Source organism: Cyclopterus lumpus, chromosome 12, assembly GCF_009769545.1.
Source record: "Cyclopterus lumpus isolate fCycLum1 chromosome 12, fCycLum1.pri, whole genome shotgun sequence".
NCBI classification, from domain to species: Eukaryota; Metazoa; Chordata; class Actinopteri; order Perciformes; family Cyclopteridae; genus Cyclopterus; species Cyclopterus lumpus.
The window spans coordinates 8742188-8762357 of record NC_046977.1 but is presented as its reverse complement, the minus strand read 5'-3'; the positions used below and the strand labels follow the sequence as shown (position 1 = coordinate 8762357).

The 20170-nt window shown below is 40.0% G+C and overlaps 1 protein-coding gene across 1 annotated transcript; it reads right to left on the bottom strand.

Annotated features, from left to right (window-relative positions):
* Window positions 1-1982: 1982 nt before the first annotated feature.
* On the bottom strand, window positions 1983-19232 carry golga2 (golgin A2). Its single transcript, XM_034546381.1, has 27 exons — window positions 19127-19232; window positions 17740-17937; window positions 14421-14573; window positions 14099-14145; window positions 13738-13801; window positions 12931-12987; window positions 12394-12474; window positions 11846-11884; window positions 11668-11730; window positions 11239-11332; window positions 11034-11140; window positions 10750-10808; window positions 10423-10564; window positions 10113-10202; window positions 9698-9805; window positions 9480-9567; window positions 8767-8909; window positions 8304-8522; window positions 7890-8003; window positions 7455-7679; window positions 7159-7258; window positions 6969-7060; window positions 6521-6746; window positions 6149-6310; window positions 5955-6061; window positions 5641-5827; window positions 1983-5296 (listed from the first exon to the last, which is right to left on the bottom strand). The coding sequence occupies exons 1-27, from the start codon at window positions 19172-19174 to the stop codon at window positions 5025-5027; spliced, it is 3285 nt and encodes a 1094-aa protein (XP_034402272.1). The 5' UTR covers window positions 19175-19232; the 3' UTR covers window positions 1983-5024.
* Between the last annotated feature and the right edge of the window lie 938 nt (window positions 19233-20170).

The window sequence follows — 20170 nt, the reverse complement described above, 5'->3', positions numbered from 1 at the left end:
TGACAACAGTCACAAGAATCAGATCATCTTTTTTACTAGGAGGAAGGGAATATGTGGCCTGGGTTGCACCCTAAGACTGTTCGATATCCTCTTGTACATCTTATTTATTCAGAGGGGATGAGGTCCCTAATGGGAAAGTGTGTCCCTCAGCTTTCTATTACATGATGCATTAAATCCTCTGATGTACTGACAGGAAAACTCTCGGCATTCACCAACATTTATGATCTGCCATTTATTTATTTTTTTGTTTTTTCCCCTCCTTTTCTTTTTCTTCCTTCTCTCAGTGGTCACGGGGGTGAGTGAGAACATGAAAACAGCCACAGTCTATGCATAACACAATCAATACGCTCCTCCTGTTTCACCCTCACATCGCTGTCTGAGAGCCTGTGAGTTCATCCCATCGGTTCACCCCGTCAGTGTGTTGTATTTTGACCCCAAACTAAAATTCCTAACCCACCATCCACAAAAACCTCAACTGATGTCATTTTAGCCACTTAGAAACTACTTATGTGAGCCCTTGTGCATCTGAATTCTCCACAACTGCAACGGAAAAACAACAAAGCATATTCTACTTATTATTTAAAAGTAAATAGTTTATGGACATATCTTATTGTGTTACAATGTATATGTGTGGTGCCTCATATGGGACTTGTACTTCCCCTGTAGAGAATTTAGTCTGCTGAATATTTAAATTATTATGAATAAATGAGTATGTGTATCAGGAAATCTTTGACAAACGTATACAAGTGTGTAATGTGGACATTAGCAGGTTGTTTGTTACTTTATCTGGAGTTGTCTTTAGTTGTTCTTGTTTGTCTCTGTGTGTGTAAGAGGGCAGAAGGGGAGTGTGTGAATGTGTGAACTCCTGCAGCAACCAGGTCCTGCATCTTGTTTTAAGTGCTGTGGATGGAACGATGACTCCATCTTGCAGAACCGCTGTGCTTTGTCAACACATTAAAAACCTCAGTGTACTCATTGAAGTTTCCTCTTCGTCGTCTTCTTCTTCTTCTCTTTATGGAGGTAAACATAATTCAGAAGAGCTACACTGGATTTAGTGAGGATGGGGAACATCATTTTAAAATAACTTTTAACAAAAACAACTGATTTAGTCTACAGCCTCTGATACTGTATTTAGGGTGTTCTACACAATGTTTTTACCTTTTAGGTCAAAAGGTGCAATGTATGTTTCTCTGGGTCAATATGTTGAAATCAACCACATCGACTACGGCCTACTGAAACTCCTTGAAACCTACGCCCAACGTTTTTGCCAGCAATACATTTTTTCTTAGCATCTCCAGTGGCTGAACATATTTTACCAAAGTCCATCTCCATTCATTTGCAAATTCTTTTGCAATTAGCACTAATCACAAACAACTGAGGCTAATATGAATGCAATTCTCTTTGTAAGTACTTCTTAACCAAAGTGAGATTAATTGCAAAAGAAACAAAGACATCCATGTATAGAGCTGAAATAATTGATTATGTTCAGTTTCTCAAATGTGTTTTTTTTCACCCCTGTTCTCAATACTCGATCAGAAAGAGCAACATGTTTTTTTGGAATAAACGTGGTCTTTAGAAAATTGTGACACTTTTTACACTTTTTTCTGAAATGTAACAGATCAAACGATGCAATCAAGAAGATAACCAGCAAATGAATCAATAATGAAAATCTGTCTACAACATCCAACGTAAAGTAATTAAGTCATAAAGGCACTTGTTAGAGTATGTTAATATACCTTTTTTTTTACAATTTTTGAAATCCAAATCTACCAAATAAATGTTTGCTTATGCGAGATGACTGAGGCCTTTTGTCACAGTGAAAAAAAAGGATGAACAAAAAAAAAAAATCAAATAAACGATGCCTGAATGCTTCCATTACTTGGCTCAGTCACGTGGAGCCATTGCTCATGTCATTAGCATCATTGTGCTGTATCTCTGCTGCCAAACTGTGGATCAAAACAATGAAGAAATCAAGACACGTGTTCAAGTTGCTCGATCAGTTTTAATCGGGAGAAGGGGAGAAAATATTACTCGAGGAAAACAAATTAGAAAGCTTCCATCAGAAGCAAACCTCGAACAAATCAGTTCTCTGAATGATCCTTCATTTCCATCCAAAAATGACTTCTATTTTACTTTTAAACTGATTAGATGCGATACTAACGTATTCCAAATAAATAGAATATTCTCTCTTTTTTAGTCAATCTTTGTATTAAATCACAGCCAGTCAATAACCGCCAACGACACATAGTCCCCACCACCAGTAAACATGGCAGAGCAGCTTTTCCCCCACACACACACCAGGCATTATGAATATACAATATGTTACACAGTTACAGTATATACACCACCTTTACTTTTACTGTAAAGACAATAAATGCTTTCTCATTGCTATTCGTTTCATCACGCATAACTTATTTAACAGAGAATCAGAGTGGGAAGTAATTTGATCAACATTGTCTTAATTGTTATTTTACAAGCCCCGAAACACTAAAAGGATTTTATTGTTGTTCGACTTTTGGACTAACCAAAAAAAAAGAAAAACATAAAAGGAAGAAAAATAAATCTTATTTTGTGGCATTTTTCAAAAAGGAAAACCAAAAAGTGAGAGAATGCTAAGAAGCGAGGAAAATCAAGAATGATTAAAGTGAATGTATTCAAAACCCTGTTATTAACACAATGTTGGGGTTTAATGCACCGTTTACTTTGCCTGTAAAAAGCACATATGGCCTCCACATATTACATTTTCCTTTTTATAATATGTTTAAAAGACCAAAATCTGCACTAATGCCTTCTGCCCCATTGCATTTGGTGATAAATATCAAGTGTGCTATTTAACAATTGAACACGCGTCCTCTACCTCAACGTAAACAGAGAGGATCTTAAAATTTAAAGACATCCAAATGAGGTTAAAAAACCTCAAAAAGCAGTCACTGGGATTTCTGTATGCCCCCCCCCCCCCCGTCCTTGCATATTAAAACCATGGGAAGACTCTTAAAAACCAGAGGCCTCTGTCGTAAAATTAATCTGAAATGGAACACAAGTGAGCTGTGACGGCGTACCTCTTGGTTGCTAGTTGCAAACGGAAAAAAGGCTCGACAGTGAAGTTGTCAATCAATCCATCCTCCAATCTACATTTGTGAAAATGAGCATCTCTCCCTTCAAGCTAGACATACATTTAAGAAAGAGGTTCTAATGTTGGGATCCCACACAAGTTCTTGTTTTCAAGGCCTGAAGGAGATTTACTCAAGTGTGGCCAAGACAAGAGTTACAAAATATGAATACAACAATTGTGACTAGTTTTGGAAAGACTTTTTCATATTCAGAGTGGTCCCATAACTTTGGGATTTCACCTTCTATTCATATTTACAATTACCCCTCTGAGTGCAACACTGCACACACAAACAAACACACTTTTAATTAAATTAATTAGCTTCAACTGGAACCCTCAGCTTCAGACTGTGGCGTCATAGGATTCCCCTTTTCCCCCACAGAAGTCATGAAGGGGCTCGATGGTAGAAACGTCGCTGTACAACCAGATTCCTCAGAGAGGCTTTGTACAGTTTTAGTGCAATCATACTTACATAATCTGATAGAACTCTACAAAAAAGGACAACAGATGCAACTTCGGCTGAAGAGGAAACAGTTTGGATCACTCACTTACACACCACGTAAACTCAGTCCAGTTGTAAAGGATGTGCATTAATTCATCTTTGATATGTGGAAATACAAGCAAACGTAACAAAAGAACAGGCTCATATCAATAGTGTCAGTTGAGAAACAAAAAGAAACCCCCAAAAAACAAATTTAAATTAGGAAATGAAATAGTGTGGACATTTTTGATGAGGCCAGCCAAATGCCTTAGGTTAGAGAGTATTTGGAGAAGAGCGACGACTTAGGAGTGCCTTTTAACACCGTACTTCCTGTAACTTCCTCCAGTCACTGCATCTAATTATCTATCAGGCTAATGACAAAGATAGAGAAAACAATAATGTGGAAAGCAGCCCAAAGCACAACAGCCCAAGCTCTACCATTTATCAGAATTACACTCTGAAAATAATGCTAAAATATGTTTATATGGGATCTATAAATTGCATCTATCCCCTCAATGACTTTAGAAACCACCTTTTCATAACAGCGGTGACTTCTCTCAGTCGAACAGGATGTTTGACATCACAACACACACATATATTAACATTTCACATTGTACAAAAATGAGACTTATTTTCAGTGTTTGGAGGAAAAAGACAAAAAAGGTAGAGAAACAGGAACAGTACCAATCTATTACACCTGCCTCTGTCTTCCTGAATCTTATCATGTAACTAACTAGCAAACTCTTGACTTTTCAAAGGCCAGTCTGTGCCCTCATTTCTCTATCTGACTTCAACTTACATCTCTGCACCTCTTCTCCTCGTGCGCCCATTCGCCATCATCAGCTCTCCTCACATTGCACAAACATACGGGTAAATACTCGGGTTATTACATTCAAACGTGATGCTCTTATTTGGCATTTGTACAGTGAATTGTGTAAAACTGAGATTTGCACTGATGTTGCACACATTTCTGACAGCTCTTGTAGTACTGTATCAGCTAGCGTTCAGAATATATGGCCCTTTTATTGCACTTGTGTGTAAAATGGGAGAGGGGAAAAGTGATTTAAAAATGGTGGTATGGAGAATAATTAGATTGCGCTACGAAATACTGGTTAACTCCTGTGGAAGAGCATCATAAACAAAGAACCCCATAAAAACGAAAAATAGATAATACACTCCTTTTAACCATATGCCAACACACAGAGCAGGGGGGGGGGGCACGTTAATGTAACTGGGTCAAAGACATTCAGATATCTGTGACTAATGTTGCAGGGTGTCATATTTCTTGAAAAGTGTTTGTGAGTATGATCAACAAGCTACAAACACGGGTATACTGTGGCATTTAATATTCCCCAGACTGTCCAATATCTCATATACATACACACGGACGCACACCAGCCTCAGTCACATCCACACCTCAGTCACAGCCACACCTCACACCACCAGGATCTTGACTTCGTCCTGTTCGTCAGGCCGGTAGAAGAAGGGGATGCAGGGGTTCTCCCCGAGGAAAGGGGGTGATCTTAGTGCTCCCTGGGGGTTCTGGATCTCCTGGAGCAGCTGCATGATCTGCTGGGCTGTGCCGTCCTCTTTGGGCCCCAAGGGCTTGGAGTCATTCTGGGCCGACCCGCTCGACAGCGACTGGGACGAGGGGGGGCCTTCCAGGCCTGTGGTGGGCTCTGACAAAGGAATGATCTCCATGGCTTCTGCAGCAGAGAGGGGAAGAGACCAGCATGGTGACGTATTATTGAATATGAACAAGACCCAATTTAAGGACTTTTATTCTTACTTTTATTACCGCAAGTGGTGTTTGAATTCTTACAAAAAAACAACAATGATATCATTTACATGGATTATCTGACTGCTGACTTTAGTTTGTGCAGTGAAATCCAGCGTGACCCCTTTACTCTGACATCCTGATTAAGGTAAATACTGCCGTCTGATGTAAATGTGGTCAACAGCAACTCAACCTGTTGGGTAGATGTAGCCCGAGAGGGACCACACTCAACCCCCACTGGAGTGCCCACACATTAGTACTGGTTGTTCCTACCTGCTCCACTGAAAGCATCAAGATGTGTGTGTTCGTGGTGCTCCGGGTGAGGGTGATCCTCCCCAACAGGAAGCAGGTCGGGGCTCACTGTGCCTACGCGGGCCACAGCTCCGGTGTAGCGGCTGTACCAGTCGTTCCTCTCAGCCACCAGCCTCATCACCAGATTCTGCAGCTCTGCCAGCTTCGCCTAATGGACAAAGGCGAAACAATGACAGAAAACTGAGCAAAAACATGCATCATGACGAACATCGTATGGAAGTACAACGGCCTGCATTGATGGTTATTTTCAAAACAAAAAGGTTGCTCTCCAGTACTTTCATCTCCTCCTTGTCCTGGGCCAGCATGCTGATGTATTGCTCCTTCTCCTGGTGTTTCTGCTTCATGATGGCCCGCTGACTCTGGTACAGAGCTATGTACTCCCCTGGAAGACGGAGAATGTAGTAACTCATTAGTAGAGTGATGAAGACTAAAAATAAAGCAATACAACAAAAACCTCCTTCTTTCTGACCTATAGTGTCTGTCTCTCCAGACAGCTGGATGCAGCGGTGCTCCAGCTCCTCCACCCTCTCCTTCAGGTCAGCTTTCTCTCTCATGAGGGAGGTGAAACGATGCTGAAGCTTCTCCATGGCAGCTTGCAGGGCCTGATGAACTTCCACCGGTACTCCTCCTTCTAGGAAGAGGAGAGTATACAGCAGATTAAGATAATGCACTCCAGAAACAAGAATAATCAATATAATCATAAATAACTACAGATTATAAATCAGGCCTAACTATATAAATATGATTTTAGTAACACACATTCATTGCCCTATTCTAGAAACACTTTTCATTGTAAAAACATTGGCACGCTGACACAAACAAACCATCTAGTCTTCCTCACCTGAATGCTCGTGACTGTGTTCACAGTGACTACGTTGGCCCTCCGTGTGATCGTGGTCGTGATGATCATAATCAGGTGTGTGGCCGTGGTGTTGGTGCTCAAGGCTGATGGCCAGGGCGGCCTGGTGCCTGGCTGCCATGTGGAGCCTGTGTTCCTCCTCCAGTAGCCTCTTGGCCTCGTCCCTCTCTGCCTCCAGCTGAGCCAAAGCTTCACGAATAAACTCCTCCTGTCGGGGAAGAAAGGGTGGTGTTGAGGACGGTGAATAAGAACAATAAAAACTTTTGCCTCATATGTAGTATACCATGTATCTGACATCATTTAGGTTTTAAAGTCACTTCTGTATTAGATCTTTTACTTACTGTATTTAAACTGACACAGCACCAGACATATCATGCTAGTGTCAACTTCAAACTTGTTTTTTGTGAAGAACATTCATCACCATCCTCACCATCTCCTTCTGGCTCTCAAAGTCTTCTGGGATAACTATGGAGGAGGATTTCTCTGGGCTCTCTTGCAGGGACTGGCTTTCCACTCCATCGCCTAAGTGACAAGATTGAGAATGTGAGAAGAATTAAATCTGAAAAAGCTCCAAGAGCACAAAGGCAAGTACCAATATACCATTTAGAGATAACACTCACCTTGGTCTCTGGATGATGTGACCAGAGTTGAGCTGTTGAGCAGCTCCTTCACCTCAGCCTTAAGCTGATCGTTGTCTTTGACTAACATTTCCAAATGCTCCTGTAGGGGGAGACAGAGAGTGATTAAAAACGACATGAAAATGTTTTCTTGCCGGGTGTTTTCTTGCCGGGTGTCTGAAGTCCCTGTCGTAGTTGAGAGCATTTATGCTTTTGTTCGTTTACATTTTCTTTGTGAACTTCACAATAGTTGTGCAGAACAAAATAAGTATTAAGAAAATAATGGAAATAATACACACCTGCGCTTGCTTGAGTTGATTGTGACTGATCTCCAGTTGCACACGGCCCTGGCTTTCATCGTGCTGCAGCCGGTCCATGAGCTGGATCTGTTGCAGATACTGGTGGTGGATCTGTTCCCTCTCTGAGGCCAGGGTCTGGTAGGCCGCACAGTATTGCTGCAGGTGGGCCACTACCTGGTCCCTCTGCTCCAGCAGAGCCTGGCTGTCCTTACTTTTCTGTTCCAGCTGGAGCAAAAAGGGAACAAAGAGGAAAATGAATACCAGGATGACGCAGAAAACGACTGCATTTTCAAACAAATAATTGTATCTCCTTCTATTGTGTGAGTATGTGTATGGCAGACAACAAATATTTAAAAAATCCCTAAAAACATATATAAGAAAAAGTAACATGCAGAATTCGGTTTGTCATTGAGAGTGTTTTGTGTTTAGCCATACCTGCTCCTTGCCGTCGTGCAGTTTCTCTTGCAGTTCCCCCATTCTGCGAGCCAGCTCCTTTTTCACATGTTGCTCTGACTGGATGGCAGTGGTGAGCTCCATGTTCTCATTAGTCTGTACAAATGAAGGAGCAACAGGAAGTCACACCCTCTGAGATAATATTTGCTATGCTATGTACTTTCCTAATGTGTGAAACCTTTGTCAAGTTATTGTTACAGAGAAATGACTCAAACCGTAGAACAATAACCAAATAAGAAAGACATGTAGGTTACATTCAGACACAAAATGTATTTAAGGCAAGCAGGCCAGATGGTTGTAAGAAGAATAAAAAACGTATGACAGAGTCAAAAGTATAAATAATAATTAAAATGTCATTAATAAAGCACAGATGGACAGCTCGATTTTCAGCCTCACCAGTTTGACAAAACCGTTCTGTAGCTCAGCCAGCTGGTCCTTCAGTGTTCGGTTCTGGGTGAGAGCACGGCTAATAGTGGCCTTGTCCGACTGAACATCCTCCAACATGCGCCGGCGGTCGTCTCCCTCCTGGACTTGTCTCTCCACCTGCCGCTCCATCTCCCCCATACGCGTCTCCTGCTCTACACACAGGCGGCTCAGCTGCTCGTTATCTCGTAGCTGGGGGAAATATTAGATGCCGATTAGAGAAACTTTCCAAAGTAAAAAAAACTAAGATTACTAACAATCTTTCAGACATTGTGTAGAAAAACAAATCAATTGCTGAACCTTTCAAATGTTATAGGCAAATGACCATTACACATTAAGAATCTGCACATCACATATAATTCCATAAAAATCAAAGACATTAACTAAATATTAGCTAAAACCCGACTGCTCAAGAATGTGTCAATGAAATTCGTACCTGTGCCTGGTACTGTGCGATAAGAGCGTCTTTCTCCTGATGTAGAGTGTTGAGGGCCTCCTGCAGAGCCACCTCACTCTCTGATGGCCCCGAGGACTGAGGCTCTGCATTATCCAGGGCCTCTCTCTCCTGGGACAACAACACTGGAAGAGGAGGAGGAGAAGAAGATGACAGTTATCAGGTTATATACACCAAACTGCAGTATCTGTGTCCAGTATTTAGAATACTACAGTTCATATATACTGAAGCATTTAAGGTTATGTTGAAATAAATATGACCATACACAAAAAACATTTGTTAGGTTTTTCTACTTTTAAGATATGTGAATACTTACAATAAAAGTAAAACATCCCAAAATAGTAAGTTTTACTATGAAGTAAAAAAGCCTGAAGCACACTGATTGATTTACAGCCCTTAAAAGACAAATGTTTGTGCAGTAATGAACACGGCGACTCTCGTTAAAAATAGTGTCAAACATCTGTATGCACCATTTATTTTGGCTGCACATTAGTGTGCTCCAGTCCTCTTTCCCTCTGAAGTTAGCTCTGCTTAATCACAGAAGCACCTTATCAGTTGTACACTGCTGTAAGACAAGAGGAGCCCATTCCATTCATTTAAATACAGCTTATTTACCAAAGGTAAATAGGCAGCTCAAGGAAGGAGCAGCCAAAAAGCTGGGAAAAGGAAGAACCACGCATGTGTGAGCCTCTTACTTGCAGCATTTTTTAGCTCTGTGATGTTGTCTTCCAGTTCCTGGACAAGGCTAATGTTTCTGTCCCGCTCCTCTGCCACCAAAGACACCTGCACAGACAATTAATTATTTGTTTAATACCAAAGAAATAATGAAGAAAACAATAAAGAACATAAAGATTTCTTTTTTTCAAAGCTATAATAAACCGTATGTCTATGCTGATGTTACTATATAGTTCACCTGTGTTAGCAGCTGTTCCGTTTTGTCCTTCCATACACGACCCTCCTCTTGGATTTGCTCTGCATAGCAATCCCTCTCCGTCTGCAGCTGGGCAATTGACTCCATCAGCTACAACATCAAAAACATTGAGCAGGGGATGGTGTTAACAAGACAATAATAACAGGTCGACGACATCTCATGGGTCATTTGATGCCAATGCGAACAGGAAAGTTACAATGACTGTGGCTAAGGTATATGTTTTTAGAAACAATGTTTGCAGGGGTACTCGCCAGAATAAAATAACAGTTAATCTGCTAAAAGAGCAACACCCTTTAAAAAATATATCAACACATCTTGAACCAACTCAAAAGGTTTTAAATTAATGTCCACATGACACATGCAGATAACTGTAAGAGAAAGGTCCTTGTACACAGACCTGGTGGTTATGTTCCTCCAGCTGCTGCTTCTCTCCCAGCAGTAACTGGACCTGCTGGTTGACACTGGTGGGATCTGACTGATTGGAGCACTGGAGATAACAAAGGGACCACATTTGGAGTGAAATGCAGGTAAATACATGGAAAAACATCACATCTGTCTGCAAACAAACATTTAGGGTTTGAGATTGAAACAAATCCCAAACATTGGCTTTTGCTGTCAAGTTGATCCAACACTTCCTATTATTTTTAAGAGGAACATCAGTAAATATGTGATGTACTGAAACATTTTGTGCCTGTGTCTTAATGCACCTGTTGCAACATGAGGTCAGCAATCTCGAGTCTCTTGCGAAGATCTTCCACCTCCAGCCTCATAGCTCCATTCTCCTGTGTGCTCAGCTTTATCTGCTCTGACAGCTCTGACTTCTGCTGCTTCGACTCCTCACTCAAATTGCTGTGAACACACAGATATGCAGAGATTGTTCATTTTACCTACCTGCTTTTAACAGGACTTGGAGAATTGCGTGTGCCATCTGTCGGGCTGCAAATAATTGAATGGACTCTAAATACTAGTTATCTTCTGCTGTGGAAATGTCACAACATATGTCTCCTTGTGTATTCCAAGGCAACGTGACTTACTGTAGTCTAAACACCTCTAGCCTCAGGCTGTCTCTCTCCTTTTCAAACTCTTTGTTGTGCTGGAGACAAAAATTAAAATGTATTAAAAATAACAAACACACATTACATAGACATTTAAACATGTAGAATGGAGGTATATGCCTTTTTAAGTGGCTGTTTTGGTCTGTTTTACAAGCAGGTGGCTCATTGTGAGTTACTCAAGTGTGTCATGTTATATACTGTATCTGGATGAAACTTGTTTTCTATGAATTCTGTGTAGGAGTAATTAATGAAGAGTGTGTTACCTTTTCAAACTGTTTCTGCTGTGTTGAGACAGAAGAGAGAGTTCTCTCCAGCTCTGACACTCTCTGCTTTGTTGCCTGCAGACGGTTATTCAACTCATCTGCTTCAGCTACACACAGACACACATTCAAACTGGTTAATAAGGGCTTGCCAGAATGAAAACGTTTCGTTCAAATGCATGTTCGGCTGATTATAAAACACACGCACCTGCTTTCTGCCGTGCAGCATGTTGCGTGTATTGAAGTGCTGTTTGTAATTCTGATTTCTCTGATACCAGTATACCAATGGTCTGGATGTGAACCTTGGGAGAGGACCGACAAACAACAATGTGGGACTAGATAATGTCTATGATGTTATATAAAGTCCCTCATTAAATAACAACGTTAACTAAATACAACTGTATAGAGAGTACAGTTCAGTCCTTCAACCTGGCTACAGACCACATCATGGTATGTTCTCAAGATCACATTTCTCTACATTTTATATCAGGGTGACACCATGGGCTGTGAAATTCATACCGATACATTACATGCAGCACAATAAGGCTTTTAATAAAAATATTCTGCGATGACAGTTTCAGACATTTAAAAAAATGCACTATTAAACAAATTTGTATGCGTTTGGGTAAAAGGTTACCTGTAATTGCTCCCGCATGGCTCCCTGCTCTTTTGAACACCTCTGTTCAAATTCTTTTCGCTCCTGAAGGAAGAAAAATAGCAAAGTTCATGAATCAACAGAAAGGAAGTAAACATTCAGTAGACTGATTAAATTAAGACAGGAACGAACAGACAGAGAAAAAAAACATCCCGTTTACCTTTTGTAGCTGCTCGGAGAGCCCCTGAGATTGCTGTGTCTGCCAGACCAAAAGGATATAGATATAAGTTTGGGAAAGACTGACATTTCTTTCATCACCCCTGCAGCAACTCTATCCCTAGAAACATAACTCTGGCAAAAAGGCCAGACACGATAGGGATAGCACAAAGTATTGAAATGATAAACTGGTTCTGTTACCTATGTTAAGCTAACCGTTTAAGTGTATTTGAAGCTTTGAGCTTAGTTAGTTAGTTAGTGTGCTACAATAGGGCATCTGCCATCAGGTTATGAAAGCTCTGACAGAAGTGTGTCCATCTTGTTCTTTATGCAGTTGTTACACCTTGTAGAAAAGCATTTTAGTCAACCAAACTACTAAATAAAAAAAACATGTAATCCATGCATGACTTCTACCAGTGTGCGGTTTCTCAAGATGACATGCAGAATGCATATAGTACATACACTGATGTGGTATTGTAGGGAACCTCCAATAACCACACAATCACACAAAGCACCCCACACACACACACACACACACACACAGCTTCTTACCAGCTGGTCTAGCTTGGTATTTAACTGAGAGTTTGTTAGCTCGCTGGACTCCAGGGCGGCTGCCATCTCCTGGTTCCGACCCTATCACGTGCACACATGCATCCGGGAAAGGAGGGAAAAAAAGAAAAGAAAACAGAAGAGAAGGATGAGGTCTTGTGACAAAAGTCAAACAAAGACTTTTGATGTGAATACAATAACACTTTTAAAAGCGGAGTAAAAATGTGTTTTTCAATAATGAGAAATTATAGTAAAATATACCATAAAATACATGTTTGTTAAACTGATGAATGGAGAATTCGTAGGCAGTTTTTCTACAGCCCTCAACAGAAAGACCACTCTTGAAGAGTCGTGTTGCTAAGTGCTAGTTTCTTCTTTGTCAGGCATCTAAACGGTCATCCACCGCCATTGATCGCATCACATTATGATACATTTTGACTCAAGGCTCACTTGGTAAATTAAATAGTATTAACAAACTATTGTATCCTGACTTCTAACTTTGGCTTTCTGATGATAGAACATATTGGATTTCTATCTTACCTCCAGCTCCCTCTCACCAACAGGTGGACTGTCCCCATTCACATACGCAGCAGATGACTAGAATGACACAGGCAAACACATTATTGCATTTTCAACACAATATAATCATATGTCAAGAGTATAGACAGGTCAGCCTCAAGCCCTCAATAGTAATAACATCACAATCAATAAAAAAAAATAAAAAAATCTATGACAAAGTTTCTGTAGACATTCATAAGAAGAATTATAACATGCTTCAATAAAAATGACTTGTCTCTATGAGCTTAAAGCTGAAATGTACTGGATGCCTTGCAGATGATCAATCGGTTTAGTCAGCAGTTATAACACCTGCATTTCACAACCAAGTGGGGCAATCATGACTAAACATACATTTGTCTCAAATATATTATAAAACAGTGTGCTTATTATGTTTACGAAATACCCACTACTAAAGCAGCAATTATACATGTTTATAATACTCATATTGTTACTCAGCAGATAAAAGGTCACTGTAAACTGTGTCTCAGAAACCTGACAAAAAGCATACTTTGAGATTTGCTGCTGACTATGCAAAACTCAACCAAACCAAGTTCAGAGGAAATATATAAAGTTAGTGCACCAGTTGATGCATTCAGTGTGCTTGAGGTGATTGTGGACAGCCTGTACATTCCTGCTAAGAATAGATGCAACACACCTCAAATGAAATCTGTGATGGTGTTTTATTGTTAAAACACTGAATGACAAGTGTGTGTGTGTGTGTGTGTGTGTGTGTGTGTGTGTGTGTGTGTGTGTGCAACAGACAGGGCATTAGCGGTCCTAAAATTGTACCTTAGAGACAAGGCCATTCAGTTGCTGTGAGAGCTGTCGCAGGCTCTCTGTGGAAGACAGTGGTCTGCAGGATAACAGACATAAATAATCAATCACACACATTAACCATGTAGTTTACCATGTTGCATTAGTAATCAATGGCCACAGTAGTACTGCTTATTATACCTAATTTATGACAAATGTTATGACATTAAAGTAGTCTCTTGCGTGCAGCACAATATTTAATGTGTTGATGATAACTACATAAATGACATATTTTAAACAGTGTTTAACTGCAAATGTGCCATGATTTGTATATGGTGTGTGTTCCATAAACAGATTCAAGGGTGTGTCACAGGCAGTGAGGAATCAGGAAACCCACCTATTTTCTTCCGTTAAACTCTCATTGCCATTGGTATCGGGATAGTCCTGCAGAAAGTGAGGACGATCAAAAGAGGAGTTAGGAGGTAGACAGATAAACAGGCAGAGAAGGACAACCGAAAGAATGTGATACAATTTGATTGAAATAATTTGCGTGATGACAAAGCACATCCCAAAGAAAAAAGAAATCTGTTTATCAGTAAAAATGCTTTGGCATATAATCTTAGATGTGAAAGACATACAAGAGTAAGAAGGATAAGACACTATATGATTTTAGAGAAGGAAAGACAAAGAGGGAGAAAATGACAGAAAGAGAGACACACCTGGAGGTCAGTGTTGTGACCAACAGACTCAGGGTTAGTAGCAGCATTAGTGCTAGCAAGGTTAGACACAGGTGAGCCATGACCCAGCTCGCCCTTTGGGTCCTCCAGCAACTGAGGAACTGAAGACCCGATGGCCTCCATGTCAGCAAAGGCCTGAGGTGACACATACACAAAAAATGCACACACTGGTTTCATGGCAAGAACAAGAGCAGTTATGAAGAAACAACAAATAGAAAGACCACAATGATGTCTCAAACTGTATATGCTTTGGAGGTGCAAGGAAATAACTTGATTACTCTACTGAATCTTGTCATGTTACAGTTCAGCTGACCCAATTATGTCATTTATATGTCCAGATTAATGCATGGTTGTCCAGTCTAAGAGGAAATAACAGTGTAATAGGAAAATGAACGGCCTCTGATAGTATCTATATCTGTGGTCAATAGCTACAGAGCACCTATAGCATGGCTCTGTTACTTATGGTGACAGCTGTAGCAAGATAACCATTACACAATGCCCACTGTTTTCCACCATCGTTACCCACGGCTCTCTGAAACATAGAATGAAAGCACGGAAATACTAAGACTATGCTGTATAAATTACAACATTGAATTGAATGACTGCCAAATTAAATAACGCATCTCTTTCGCACTGACTCTGACTTTAAAGCTAATGCAAGAAAGACATCTGTAATCATCTAAATCAAGCAGAGAACAAACAACAAACAAACACAAACCTAGCAATAAGAAGACAGTTAAAGTGAAACACGTACATTTCTTGTTTTCCCAGAAGTATGCCTGCTTTATGCACCAAGATGCAGATAACACAGCCATGCAGCTCTGAGACTCATACACTGTGCACACTTCTACATAAGATGGTGAACTAGAAGACCACCAACAACACTGGGATAACCATAACCTCCTAACCATTAATGCATTCTTGACAGAGATTTAAGTAACGATGCAAGAATTTGCACTCAAATCCATCCCATGCTTTCTTGTCTGTGTGACAAAAAAAAGAATGCGTGCACTTGAGCCAAGAATGGGGAAGCAAGATATACAATTGAATGCTTCATGAGCAGCAGCTATTGACAGCAGAAGGATGCAAAGACAGAGAAAACAGGTAGGGTAAAACCAAAGAAGGGAAAGAGAGAGACAGAGGCTCACCTTACTGTTGCCATAAGGAGGTAGGACTACTCCATTGGTTTGACTAAGTGCTTTCAGAAAACAGTCAAACTTCAGGAAAGAAGAAACAAGGGTGGAAAATGAAAGAGATGTAAAAGGGGAGAGAACGATTTTAGAACGTGACAAACTGGCACAGAGAGGAAGCTGCTCCAAGAAAACTTAGCGGGGAGGAGGTTTAAAAGTGACTACTAGGGTGTGTAATAAGGAGAAACCGAGGGTAATATGCCCTGCCCAAGAGGTCAGAAAATATTGCCTGCATCAGAATAACCCAAATTAGAATAAAAAGTATATTACTAATGCAAATACAACTTACTTCTGAATAAGAATGCAGGGGCAGCGTAGAATTGCTTCAGCTTCCTCTACAATCAGGTCTCACACAATTAACTTCCTTGCATCTTCCCTTGCAAGCACACTTAACCTGTGCCAAGTCAATAATGATTTGCCAAACACTCAAATTTGCATATAAAGCCAATTTAGTGTTGTCTTTCCTAAAGGCCAACTAACTATGTTTGGGTAAGAAGCTGCCATGGGAATCTTAACAACATGAATTATCATCATCAATGACAAGTCAGTGATCGTCAAGTGTCTCCTGGGCTCTGATCCCTAAAACTGAACCCTATTTGGCCTTTGCCAGCATCTATTATCCAGCTTCAGATTACAGAAGTCTAAATAGTCTTGAACAACAATCAAACATGTTTTGATAAAAGAAATGCATCAGAACAAACAACGAGACTCAAGAGTTGTAACTAGCCCAGATTCCAACCGGGCTTAGAAAACTACTGTCCAAAATTGTCTGTGGAAAACTGACCTGAATGACAGTCGCGTGTGTGAATGCTCTGTGCTGGAGTCACATACCTTACCTACTGTAACTATGTGTCCTCCTGGACACTCTTTTGTTGCTTATAAGAGCTATAAAGCATACCACAAAGCGAAGACCACACAGAAGTAGAGAATGCTTTATCTTTAAATGTAGACATTTGTAGAGACAAGCAGCAAATAATCAAATTAAATCAATTGAACCAATCTTATTACTTTTTATTGTTGCATACCAAAATTCACCAGCCAAAACACATAACCCAAAGGTGTTTTCTAATTTGGATAAGTCTTAATACTAATTTTGACAGAGTGATTCAGCGCTTTCACGATTATGATGATCCATTTTTACCAATAATATAAACATCACTGTTTTTATAAGGATCAGTCGGTCCCTATACACCTGTCCACATTCTGTCCCTAATTAGAGCAGCATACAGGATTAAACAAGAAGCTATTAATAGAGACTAGAGAAGAGACTGCTAGTTAGGATGGCAACACTTTAAAAGCATAAAGATGCATGTAGTATGAATGTGTTTTTACAACACATCTTTTCAAAAGAGCCCAACAAAATAAGGTTTGTATTACACAAACCAATGTTCAAAACTGATCGGTTTACACAAATAATTACTTTAAAATGCATACTTATATCAAATGTTATAGCTAAGACAAAAATTAAGTGTATGTATGATATATATTGACTTTACTATTCAATATATGATTAAGTAAATTTGAGAAAATATATCAACTTTTCTGCATTATAACCATAGTCACTACCTCCGTCTCTTGTCCAGTGTGCTTCTCTTTCTTGGATAAAGTGTCAATACTGCTACTATGTTCTTGGCACTGCATGTGTTTGCTAACTTGATAGTAAATCAGCCGTTTCATTCCAAACGGCAAAATATTTTGTGATCAATGAGCAAGCAGGCCATTACAAATAATTACCATTTGGATAAAACGAACTGTAAAATATTTTGTCCACAAGCATGTGGTTTGTCGTCTTTTTCAAATTGGGTTTATACTGCTCCACAAGCCCAAAGTTACTATAAAACTGTTTTTTTTTTTTTAAATGTTGCAGGTGTGCAAACCATTTAAATACACAAAACAATGAATGTTGTCTGCCTATTGCAGCAAGCCAACTTACCAGTGAGTTAAAATGCTTTCTCATGCTACAACAGTGTTTAAAATACAAATTCTGAAACTGTCCTGGAAAATATACATTATACATACACAGAAAGCCTGTCAAGCACAAACAGAAGTTATTTGACTAACTAAATGAGAAGCGTGTAAATGTATGGAAAGACCGCCTGAGACCAACTTACATTGTCTGGAGAGTTTCTGTCTGTTGAAGGTGCATCGTGTTGGCTCAGTCCCTTCAACTTCCTCTTCTTCTTGGCCCCTGCTCCTCCTCCACCACCACCACCACCACCACCTCCTCCTCCTCCTCCTCCTCCTCCTCCTCCTCCACCCCTTTCTCCTCCCACACTAACAGGGGAGCTCTTCTGCTGAAACTCCTTCAGCTGAGCAGCACATGAGAAAAGGAAACAATATATGTGTAAAAAAGTGCAGCGAGCAATTATAACAACATTACACTTTATTTTATTACCTTGTCTCACAAATCTTGCAGTAGGCCTTTGCAATTTTCCCTGACTTCCAATCTACTGAGACATTGATGATAACAAGTAGTCGCTAACCACTGGGGCGACTTGTTAAGCCAACTGAATTGGGAGATGATCCGAGATGAGCCAGGGATGTACTGCTCCCACTCTTCTCCCAGCTAGTCTAAGATCCAGTTTTAATTGTAGAGTGAAAATCATAGCCACAGACAACAAGTTATTGACTGTCACTGACATACTTGGTCAACGACTTGCTAAACCAAACAAGATTAAGTTGATAACTTGCAGTAAACTGTGGGGTTGAACCACATCGCAATGCAAAGTGTAGGTCAGCAAAGAATGCAGACAAGTCATTTCCCAAAGCTAACATTTCACAGCTGAGAAGACCATCTTTTTGACTAGCTCTAAAGCACACAGCAGGACGGGGAAGACGGGTGTCAGCTGTCAAAACAGTCCCCGTCATTCTAGCCTTCTCACTGTGCTTCAATGCGAGCTCAGTGTTTGTTTGTTAACCATTCCTTTATATAATTGTGCCATCCTACAGAAAAGACAGAAAGCTGTCGAGCAGCTGTTATCCTTTACACTCATACAGAGCAAACTATTCATTAGTTAGCCAGCTTGCTAACGTTAACTTGCCTTAGTTAGTTAGCTAGCTAGCTAACGTGCTAGCTAGCACGTTAAGGTTAGCTAAACACCACATAACGTTAATTACATTAACGTTAACTGGAAAGACACATAAACCCGTTGGCTAAAGGAAGTGAGTTAAGTTACTCACTGACTAGCTACGGTGTAAGATGATTTAAAAAACTCCCAAGGGCTCAAAAATAGTCAGCATAATCTAGGAAAGTTAATGCTACCAATAGAGGCCCAAAAGAAGCACCGATGTCTCCTGCGCATTGAAGCCTCAAAAGAAGCAAGAGAGGCGGGACAAGCAATATCGCAGAGGTCGGCCGACGTGTAATGACAACACCCATGCTCCGTTAAGAAATGTGTCACAAAACGAAGGAAAACACCAGCAACGCAAACCTACGGAACAGAGACAGGAACAGTTCATCTGGTGTTAATCAACCGGGTCAGTTGTAAAATACTTTACCTTTTTCTTAGCTGCAGCGAGTTTAATTTGCCTGCTTTGGTCGGCCATACTGCTGCTCTGGTCAACGACAGACCAGACCACGTCATCAGTTTGGTGCCTGTTTGTGTCTCCGCCGGTAGGGGTCGCACCAGGTTCTCATGTGTTATCCATATACGGTCTGTGGTGCGATCCTCCCATTTTTAAAAAAAAATTATTACAAATCCCTGTTTCTTTTATTGGGTTGATATGTCTTAATTGTCAAAAAGTGCAAACCGTGTTTACAACTAACTATGTGGAAACTTGGTTGTCTTTTTGTCTTTATTTGTACTACTTTTCTTGCTTTATGTAATCTGTGACATTGTAGTTTGCGTTTTAGACTTTGCGCTTTAGCCTATCCATTAAACACACATTTTAATGAAGAATAGGGGAATTCTTCTTAATTTCTTTTGTCAGAAATGTATTTCTTTTCTTTTCATTTTGATTGCAGTATTAATGTTTGTGCAGTGCTGAGCATTATGCCTATCTCAACACAGATCATCTCTATCCCAGGGATAGGCAAATACAGTTGAACAAATAAACTCTTTGGTGATTTAAAGGTCTATTATCCCCCTTACGTACATGCAATTTAAGTTACATGTCACGGGAGAGTGAATTCTGCAGAGCACCTGCTGATATCATGTTCAAGATTCACATTTAGGACTTGTTTAATGTAAGGTAGTGCAGGAGAAGAATATGACAATTGAAATATGTGACATTATTATGGCCCTCAGAATACTTTTAACAAAATCATGGCTTCTGATGTATCTTCACATACTAATTACTTTTTTAATCACTGCATTTGCTATTATCATTGTATTTAATTGAGGTTGTTATTGTTTTGACCTGTAACTTTATAATACCCTTTTGTGTATTTATTACTTCATGAAATCAATTATTATTCCAAGACTCAAAAGTTTGATGTATGTCTTAAGACTTGACTCAAATCCAGAGCAGTGGATGACAAGCAATCCTGAAATGTAGTAGTATTGTTTTATTTTTTAGCGCATGCCTCTTTCTCTCTTGTTT